The sequence below is a fragment of the Vigna unguiculata genome, chromosome 4 (genome assembly GCF_037176805.1).
Source record: "Vigna unguiculata cultivar grain cowpea cultivar isolate G323 ecotype 2 chromosome 4, ASM3717680v1, whole genome shotgun sequence".
Lineage (NCBI taxonomy): Eukaryota > Viridiplantae > Streptophyta > Magnoliopsida > Fabales > Fabaceae > Vigna > Vigna unguiculata.
The window spans coordinates 18,722,533-18,733,647 of NC_140795.1; the positions used below are offsets into that span (position 1 = coordinate 18,722,533).

General features: G+C 32.6%; 1 protein-coding gene and 1 pseudogene across 1 annotated transcript; one reads left to right on the plus strand and one right to left on the minus strand.

Moving 5' to 3' along the window:
- Nucleotides 1-4,887: 4,887 nt before the first annotated feature.
- LOC146886896 (secreted RxLR effector protein 161 pseudogene) lies at nt 4,888-5,679 on the plus strand (annotated as a pseudogene).
- A 2,805-nt stretch (nt 5,680-8,484) lies between these two features.
- LOC114171264 (uncharacterized) lies at nt 8,485-9,256 on the minus strand. Its single transcript, XM_028056402.2, has one exon. The coding sequence runs from the start codon at nt 9,116-9,118 to the stop codon at nt 8,756-8,758; it is 363 nt and encodes a 120-aa protein (XP_027912203.1). The 5' UTR covers nt 9,119-9,256; the 3' UTR covers nt 8,485-8,755.
- Nucleotides 9,257-11,115: the final 1,859 nt, after the last annotated feature.

Here is an 11,115-nt window from a genome sequence, read left to right on the forward strand (position 1 = left end):
ACTTTAATCTCTTTCTTCATAATTCATCATCATCCAACTTCTTCTTCATGTGATTTAAAATTGGATACCCATCTTTATCTTAAATAATCACATCTTCATGTTAGTAATTTTGGGTCATGCATATATATGATACATAATTAAATGTGTTAGGGCCATCATTTATAAAGCCAAATAATAAAGTGATTTGACTAAATTAAAGATATGGCTAAAGGCATATGTCATGAAAATAAATATTGTGTAGAGACCAGTTAGTAATTTCTAATTTGATGAGGGGCTAAATTAGAAATACTAAAACTTAAGTAATTCAGTTTATAAATGGTCGTGGTTCCCTTTTGAGAGCACACACATAGTCATAACGTACTTTCCCTGTTCCTTTCCCTCTACCCCCATCAAGAGAGAAAACCAAAGGGAAATCAAGGTGCTCTACAGGAGGAAGATCAATGAGCATATAGGAGTGCTCTAATATTATCGTTATGGCCAATTCAGGTATGCTTCCGTTTACTATTTACAACATGATTATCAGTATGGGTATGAGATATTGTTTATGAGTTTATGATTTACATGAATGTGCGTTTATGTGTGTAAAAGTGTGATTATGTGCATGAAGATGTCAGAATCAATAATAGGATCATATTCCGCGTTTATGCTTACATGTTGTAACAGAGCCACCCATACTTGATTCATGTTTGTCTTTGGTTAATTTAATTAATTTCTATTCAGAACCCTAAATCCCTAATTCTGAAACCCTTAATCCCAATTTTGTTTTTGGGATAAAAACCCCAAATTGAGAATCCTAGGGTTTCTTAAAACCCTAATTGAAGTAAATTATTTTAATTAATTTTGTATTTTGAGTTCAAGACATTTGAACATAAGGATTTATATTTTAGAATATAAATAATTTTATTTATTTATTTTATAAATTTTTTGGTTGTTTAATATATAAAATAAATATATTTGGTTTTGGCATAAATAAAAACCCCAAATTGAGAATCCTAGGGTTTTTTAAAACCCTAATTGAAGTAAATTATTTTAATTAATTTTGAATTTTGGGTTCAAGACATTTGAACATAAGGATTTATATTTTAGAATATAAATAATTTTATTTATTTTATATATTTTTTGGTTGTTTAATATAAAAAATAAATTATTTGGTTTTGGAATAAATATATAATCAAATTTTGGTTTTGTTTAATATTTTAAATGAATTAATTAAATCAAGAAGTCACCAAAGTGACCTCTCTTGAGTAGATAGTTCGTGAAAAATGTTAAATGTTGGTGTTTATGTACGTTCATGCGAGTATTAATCGGCCCAAAGGAAGATTAATATTTGGTCGGATTGCATACACACTTGTGATGATAAACATGTGATAATTATAAGGATTTGCTTTGTCGATGATAAATTAATCCAAAGATTAGTTTGTTGTTGGACGTGCTTTATTATCAATGTTTGATCATTACAACCAGATACCTCTAGTAGTTAATATTACTGTCCAAAGACTTGATATTAATGGTGCATTGGGTGTTTTGGGATGGGTTAAACCATTATTTGACTATTTTTATAATGATTTATTTTATTATGTGAGCATAATAAGTTATTCCTCTAGTTTATATATATAGCTTTAGTTGCTTCTGTATCTGCCAATGTGAATTCTGTTCCGATCCTCAATGGAACAAATTTTAAGGACTGGAAGGAGAATATTGAAATTATTCTTAGCTGCATGGATTTGGATCTTGCGTTAAGGACTGAGGAACCCCCCTACTCCTACGATGGAGAGTACTCCTGAAGAGAGGAGGGATCATGAGAAGTGGGATCGCTCAAACCGCATGAGCATAATAATCATTAGGCGCGGCATCCCAGAGGTGTTTAGGGGCACTGTTTCTGAAGACGTTACTACTGCCAAAGAATTCCTTGTTGAGATTGAGAAGTGCTTTGCAAAAAGCGATAAGGCGGAGGCAAGTACTCTTCTTCAGAACTTGATCTCCATGAAATATCAAGGCAAAGGAAATATCAGGGAATATATTATGAGCATGTCTAATATTGTCTTCAAACTCAAGGCACTAAAGCTTGAAATCTCAGAAAATTTGCTCATTCATTTGGTGTTGATTTCTCTTCCTGCACAGTTTAATCAGTTTAAAGTATATTATAACTGTCAAAAGGATAAATGGTCTCTTAATGAGCTCATTTCATATTGTGTGCAAGAAGAGGAAAGACAAAAGCAAGACAAGACAGAAAGTGATCATTTTGCAAGCACCTCAAAGGCTAAGGGCAAAAGAAAGAGATCGGAGGATCCCAAGAAGGAAGCTGCTAAGGGTCCAGAACAAAAGAAACAATCTCAGGAAAACAAATGTTTCTTTTGCAATAAGACTGGACACGTAAAGAAGCAATGTGCCAAATATCATGCTTGGCGAGCAAAGAAAGGTATGTTTCTGAATTTGGTCTGTTTTGAGGTCAATTTAGCGTCAGTACCTAGTAACACTTGGTGGTTAGACTCAGGTGCAACTACTAACATCAGTGTTTCTATGAAGGGTTGCCTAAACTACCGGAAGCCAACTGATTTTGAAATATGGATATATGTTGGAGATGGCAAATCGGTGGAGGTGGAGGCTATTGGGCATTTTAGATTATTATTATGTACTGGTTTTTATTTGGATTTGAAAGACACTTTTGTTGTGCCGTCATTTAGACGGAATTTAATTTCGGTTTCTTATTTGGACAAATCCAGTTATTCTTGTTCATTTGGAAACAATGAATTTAGTTTGTCTTTTAATTCAAATATTGTTGGAACTGGTTCACTTTTGGCTTATGATAATCTATATTTGCTTGATACGGTGACCACCTATAATGAAACCCTCAATACAGAATCTCATGGTACTAAACGTAAAATTGACAATACTCAATCAAGAGCATTATGGCACAAGCACTTAGGTCACATCTCTAAAAATAGAGTTGAACGACTTGTGTCAAATGGAATCTTAGAGTCCATTGACTTCACAAACTTTGATGTTTGTGTTGAATGCATTAAGGGCAAACAGACCAAAGCGAAGAGATTAAGTGCATATAGAGCTTCAGACGTCTTAGAGTTGATTCATACGGATATTTGTGGGCCATTTCCTACACCTTCTTGGAATGGTCAACAATACTTTATATCATTCATAGACGATTACTCAAGATATGCATACTTATTTCTTATACATGAAAAGTCACAGTCTTTGGATGTGTTCAAATCTTTTAAAGTTGAAGTTGGAAATCAACTCAACAAAAGAATTAAGTTTGTTAGATCTGACCGTGGTGGTGAGTACTATGGCAGATATGATGGATCAGGTGAACAGCGTCCAGGACCTTTTGCCAGGTACCTAGAGGAGTGTGGAATTGTCCCACAGTACACCATGTCGGGATCACCCAGTATGAATGGTGTAGTTGAGAGACGAAACCGAACTCTTAAGGATATGGTAAGGAGTATGATTTGTCATTCCACCTTACCATAGTCACTCTAGGGAGAGGCACTAAAGACGACAACTTATATTCTAAACAGAGTACCAACTAAAGCAGCTACTAAAACACCTTATGAGCTTTGGATTGGTCGAAAGCCTAGTCTAAAGCATTTCCATGTGTGGGGTTGTCCAGCTGAGGCAAGGTCTTATAAGCCAAATGAAAAGAAATTGGACTCCCGAATAGTAAGTAGTTACTTTATTGGTTATTCTGAGAGATCCAGGGGATATAAATTTTATGATCTCATATTAAAGACAATTTTTGAGACAAAGACTGCTAAATTTTTTGAGGATATTGAGTTTGGGGGGAAGAATCAGATTAGGAAATTTGTTTTGGAGGAAGAATCGGTAATAATTTCAGAATCGATTCAAACAATTACTTTTGATGAAGTAAGTTCGGAACCTCAACAAAACATTGCTGATGAACCCCATACTCAAGATGATTTGGTTGTTCGTGAAGAACAAACTCCAGATCCTCAACAACCTATGCTTCATGAGCCAGCACCTTTGCGGAGATCCATGAGAGAAAGGAGAAGTGTCATTTCAGATGATTATGTTGTATTTCTCCAAGAAAATGAAGATCCTAACAATGGTGTGATGGAAGATGATCCAATCACCGTCCGTCAAGCCATACAAGATCCTAATTCAGAAAAATGGATTGAAGCAATGAGGGAAGAGTATGAATCCATGCAAGACAATAAGGTTTGGGAACTTGTCCCATTACCAAAAGGTGTGAAACTCATTGGTTGTAAATGGTTATTTAAGACCAAACGGGATTCTAACGGTAATGTGGAGAGGTATAAGGCTCGTCTTGTAGCTAAGGGATTTACTCAAAAAGAAGGGATTGACTTTAAAGAGACTTTTTCTCCAGTTTCATCAAAAGACTCTTTTAGGACAATTATGGCTTTTGTTGCACATTATGATTTGGAGCTTCATCAAATGGATGTCAAAACGGCGTTTCTCAATGGTGACATTGACGAGACGATCTATATGGTGCAACCAGAAAATTTTGTGTCGGGAGACCCAAAGAATATGGTTTGCAAATTGACTAAATCCATTTATGGACTAAAACAAGCATCCCGTCAATGGTACCATAAGTTTCATCAAGTAATTCTCTCATTTGGCTTCGAGATGAATCTTGTTTATGACTGTGTGTATCACAAATTTAAGGGGAGCAAGTTTATTTTTCTGATCTTGTATGTTGATGACATTCTGCTTGCCACTAATGATATAGGCATATTGCTCGAAACTAAGAAATTTCTGTCAAAGAATTTTGAAATGAAAGATCTTGGTGACACCTCCTTTGTATTAGGAATTTAGATACACCGAGATCGATCTCGGGGTATTCTAGGATTATCACAAAGGAGCTATATCGATAAAGTTCTTAAAAGGTTTAGCATGCATGAATGTAAATCTGAGGATACTCCAGTTGCTAAGGGAGACAAGTTCAGTCTCAATCAGTGCCCAAAGGGAAATTTGGAAATTGAGGAAATGCAAAAGATTCCTTATGCATCAGCTGTAGGGAGTTTGATGTATGCCCAAGTATGTACGCGTCCAGACATAGCATACGTAGTTGGGGTTCTAGGCAAATACTTAAGCAATCCAGGAATGGACCATTGGAAAGCAGCAAAGAGGGTCATGAGATATTTAAAGAGAACAAGAGGTTATATGCTCACATACAGGAGGTTAGACCAGTTGGAGATCATTAGGTTTTCTGACTCAGATTTTGCAGGATGTCAAGATAGCTTAAAATGTACTTCAGGTTACATTTTTATGTTGGTAGGTGGTGCGGTTTCTTGGCGCAGTGTCAAGCAAACCCTTACAGCTTCATCCATCATGGCAGCAGAATTTGTAGCATGCTATGAGGCATCTAATCATGGGATATGGCTGAGAAATTTTGTCACAGGGCTAAAAATTGTGGAAACCATTGAAAGACCACTTAAGTTATATTGTGACAATAAATCAGCTGTATTGTATTCCAACAACAATATGATCTCGACTAAGTTGAAGCAGATCGACATTAAGTTCCTAGTTGTTAAAGAAAGAGTACATAGTGGACAGATTTCCATAGAATATTTAGGGACAAACTCCATGATTGCAGATCCTCTAACTAAAGGACTTCCACCCAAGGTCTTTCATGAGCATGTTGCTCACATGGGTGTTTTACAGTTTGAGGAATCTGAGGTTTAGTGGGAGATAGTTATTTTTATATGTTTTATGTTCTATGTTTAATTTCTTGTATGCATACATTAAACTTTCAGACATATTTGGTTATTTATATATGTGGTTTTAATTTTACACTTTGTACATTAAATTTTTATATTGATCTCATTAAGTTAAAGTTTGGACCAGTTGAAAATAGATGTGTATATACAGATCACCTTCACATAATTTTTCATGCTACACATTTCATGATGAATCCATGTCATTTGGTTGTGTCAGGATTAGTGATCATTGTTGGTTTTAGTTGCGATTGATGCAATAAAAAACTAGTTTGGTTCTACATACTGATATAATCAATGGACGAGACTTTTAGAGTATGCTCGAGTAATATAATCGCAATTTTGAGCTCATAAAGTCTAACACATTTATAAGGTTGTAAGTACATATATATTTGTGACCAGTGGGAGATTGTTAGTAATTTTGGGTCATGCATATATATGATACATAATTAAATGTGTTAGGGCCATTATTTATAAAGCCAAATAATAAAGTGATCTGACTAAATTAAATATTTGACTAAAGGCATATATCATGAAAATAAATATTGTGTAGAGACCAGTTAGTAATTTCTAATTTGATGAGGGGCCAAATTAGAAATACTAAAACTTAAGTAATTGAGTTTATAAATGGTCGTGGTCCCCTTCTGAGAGCACACACAGAGTCATAACGTACTTTTCCTGTTCCTTTCCCTCTATCCCCATCAAGAGAGAAAACCAAAGGGAAATCAAGGTGCTCTACAGGAGGAAGATCACTGCACATATAGGAGTGCTCTAATATTATCGTTATGGCCAATTCAGGTACGCTTCCGTTTACTATTTACAACATGATTATCAGTATGGGTATGAGATATTGTTTATGAGTTTATGATTGATTATTAGAATCAATATTATGATTTATATTATGTTTATGTACATGAATGTGCATTTATGTGCGTAAAAATGTGATTACGTGAATGAAGATGTCAGAATCAATAATAGGATCATATTATGCGTGTTACAGGCTTTGCTAATCTTTGTATTGCTAATAAACATGAGTTTTTATGTTATGATTTTTCACTTTCGAATATTAGATTTAATTTCTTCATAAATCGTTTAAATATCTCTAAGTTTAGGTATTGTCAGTGACTTCAAGATTATTTTTTCTTACACGAGTTTTGGTTTGATTCCGTCTTTTTGTATTTTTTGTTTTTCCTCTTTTATAAAATTTTCAAATAATGGCATATAACTGATGAAGTTTTAAGATGATTGGCATGTTAACATTATGTTGCGATACCTCACATGATTTTATAAAAAACAATTAAAGAAATTACCTAAACCTAAGTTTGAGATACAAGAGAAGTATAATTAATTTGCCTAAACCTAATTTTGAGATATAAGAAAAATAGAGGTTGCAACATGTTTGATACAGGGTGTCATGCATATTTTTGTTATTATTTCAATCAAGTGAAACTACTAAGCTAGCTCTTGAAAACAAGGTTAGTTGGTAGTAGTGATCTTAATTGTTTAATAAAATACAACATGCCTACTTTTTGTAGCATGTGTAGAGTTAAAAGTGCACCTTCCTTCTTCTCTTATGCAAAAAGGCCCACATATTATGATGGAAGAGAAAATGTTTTACTTTATGACATGTAATATTAATAACAACCTATAATGCCGACAGATTACCCTGCTTCTATGCAATTACCTTAGTCTAGGCAAAATGGTGTTCTATCGTATTCTCCGACAAAATATTTAACACAAATTTTGTTCTTTTTGCATTTATGCTTTTGTTCATAAAAGTTAAAAGAGTGCATATTTTATCAAAACAACAGAACAAAAATGTGAATCCTGCATAATCAGAGGGCGAGAGAGAAAGGACAAAATGAAAAGTATAAAATCTGTTCTGTGTTTTAGAACTGGTTTTTCATTTTGTCTATTCTTGGTTAGAAAAGTAATTTTATATTGTATTCCATCAACAAAATTTACTTCTAAAGGGCTATGAAAGTAGCTTTTGAAATATAATTTCCTTTCTAGCATAACAAATATTTATTTGAAGTTAAATAGAATATAGGTATAATGTAAAAATCACACCTTATACCTATTTAATTATAGACTGCTATATATTTGAATTCTTTTAATTTTGTAATAATTATTGGTCAACTATCCACCTCGGCCTTTAGACCTAATTTCTTAACGGTCTATTAATACCTCCTGTTACCTCCTACATTTTGGAATCAACATTTCAAAATACAAAAAAATCTATTTGTCAAAAGTTCATTCTGCAACTAATGAATAAAACATGATTTAGAAATCTATAAAGTGCAAGAAGAAATACCCTTAAAATTTTCAACCTTCCATGCTAATCATGCTTTATAGATCTTAACAATAAAAGTCACTTTTGAATATCTAAAATTATAAAACCACTATGCTTAAACATGGAATAAGACAAATATATAAATATTAGGGTAATAATACACACAAACCCCCATTTTTTTCATTCAATACCCTTCTAACACTAATAAAATAACATTAATTTAAAAATAAAATTGGACAAATTAACTAGAAAATTATAAATACTGTTTTTTTTATTAGGTGTTGGAAAGAGTAAGAAATAAAAAAAGGTGTACATGTAAAATTTTCTTAAATAATACATGTAAAATACACTACTCTATAGAACATTGAGTCGATGTATGTCTCCTTCTAGAAATGAAATAGATCTGATATATTTGCAAACCAAATTAAAGTGCCAAAAGGGATCTATTATTGTGGCACATTTCATTCACAGCACAACTCATATCTAAAGCAATTTTCTTTGATTGAGAACTAAAATTTTTCACATTAGACTAAAAGCTTTGTACCTATGTTCATGCTTACAAATAATATGCAACAAATGAAAGGCTAAAAAGCTTATACAGGGAGAAACAGGAAAGCACTTGCATTTGTATATATAAATAACAAAAAAAAAAAAACAGAAAAAAAAAATCAAGAAAACAAGACTTAGCTGGAAGAAGAAGAAGAAGAAGAAGGCAATGGTTATTGGAATCATGACTATAAATAACAACACATCAAACAATTTTTGCTTGAGAAAGCTTGTTTTGAAGATACTTGAGTGATGTTGGGTTGATTTGAGTGAAGACATAGTTCCCAGCAAATAGGTCACCAAAATGACCATGTCCCTCTTTGAACCTTCTCTTCACCTTAGAACACAGAAGCATAACTTTTTTCATCATCCAAACCTTCCTCCAACTTCCCACTTTGACCCTCAACCTTCTCCTCAAGGGCACCCCTCTAAGCCTGCCCCACTTCTTAGGCCTTAGGCTCACCCTCTCATCTCTCTCATCATCAGATAAAGGGCCATCATGCCTCAGAATTTGGTATGGTACCTTAAAATTGATGGCACTTGCAGAAACCATTTCAACAGAAGACATGTTGTGACTGTGATGAGAAGGATGAGGAAAAGGGTATATCCCTCCAGAAGAAAGAAGAAAGGATCTTTGGTGAATGAGTTTGAGGTGGTGTTGGTAAGAACATGGTGGTGTATTATTATTACGAGAGGAAGGAAACTACCGTAGAGGTAGTTGAAGTAGCATTGTATTTATTGTACCTTGGAAACTTTCATAAGCATTTATTGGCCCGGTACGTACACATTTCTTTATTAACCAACAACAACAAAAATATTTTTCACACCCATTTTCTTTACAGAAGAAAGAGAAATCACACACTTCTGGATAAAAAATTACTTTCTAATTTAATTATGGATTACTGATCACATTCATTAATAGAAAAGTAATAATTTTAATGAAAATATAAATATTAGATTAAATTACTACGTAACCCTTTCAATTATTTTATTATTTTATATGTTTTACTTTCTGCAGTAAGTTTTGTTCGGTTTTTTTGACAAAAACTAATTTTTTTAATGGTGACGTAGTTGTTATACAAACTTTTACATTGAAAGATGATAAATGCGTCCTCAGAATTTAACATTTCCACTTTATTAGAATTAGGGAGTGAAAAGAGAAAGGATAGACGAGAAGGAAAAATAATATAAAAAAAATGGTGAAAAGCATGAAAAGGCTTATGAATAATATAGATAACATAATAGAAAAAACATATACATTAATTTGATAATTTATAAAATATCTAAAATATCATTGTAATACAAATGAAATGCGACAACTAAGCCCATATGCTCCCGCTCGCTTTCACGACAAATATAATGCTTTTTTATGACAGAATCCTAAACGCTCACTATTTTTTATTTTTTTTCAAATATCATTGTAAAATCTATACAAATAACTTGATCTTACGTATTTTATTTTCCCATTCTTAACACTCTCTCATACGTGTAAGTAAATTCTTTCTTCATTTACGGCCTTTTTCTCTAATTTCATTCCTATAAACTTCATATTTTTTAGAACCTAGTTACACTCTGCAATAGGGGTGAGTTAATGATTATTTTCAGTCAATCAATTTTTAGAGTAATTGTGTATTTATTATGAAAAATCTTAATTTTCTTTCTTTCCTTTTAAATTTACACTACTATTATAAAAAAAACTCATATTTTCTGTCAATTTTGTTTTGAAATTTTTTTCACAGGAAATACTTATAAATTTTGTTATGAAAAAAATAATTACAGAAAATTACTGCTAACTTTTTTTTTTAAATATTTTGTATAAAACACTTTTCACAACAAATTGTGTAGGAAATACTTACGAAATTTATAATTTTGTAAGAAATAATTACTTGCAAATGAATTATCTTTTCTTGCAAATTTTTTTAACAAATTTGTAAGAAAAATCCCATGTAATATGAGAATTTTTAGTAGTGTTATTATTAATTTTGATGAAGTCATTTGAAAATAGTGATTTTTTCAACATGATTACTAAATTTTTGTTATGTTTAGACCATTGTTAGATCTTTAAATTTTGAGTAAATCTCTTATTTGAGATCAAAATTCTTTAAATTAAGAAATTACAAAGGAAGGAAACTATCTTTGAAAATACTTTAATGATGGTGTGTTGTACACATACATGATATCTTCCAAGGTACACGACATGGGGGCTGATGGGATCACACGACCAAGACACCCCACCCTTAGAGTACACGGCTTAAGGGCTAGTGGGACCACACAGTCATATATGGCCCAGCCGAGTACATGTCGATCCTGTAAGACGACATGTACTCGAATCATGTCGATTTGCCAAGGCAATGTAATCACCCCAAATGAGGTAAATCCAAGGTTAATTAACTCATTCTAATTTGTAGGTAATTATGTCAATTGAACCAAAGCTCAACCAGGTAAGGCTCATGAACTCTAGTATAAAAGACACATTTTACGAAGTACATTATTACGTTTTATTCTAACATCTGATCCTCCCTATCTCAAACTGAATTTGGCATCGAAGTGTCTTTTGTAGACACC

What these genes read in the sequence shown, in the direction of transcription:
- LOC114171264 (XM_028056402.2), bottom strand. Translation starts at nt 9,118, where the DNA reads ATGTCTTCTGTTGAAATGGTTTCTGCAAGTGCCATCAATTTTAAGGTA.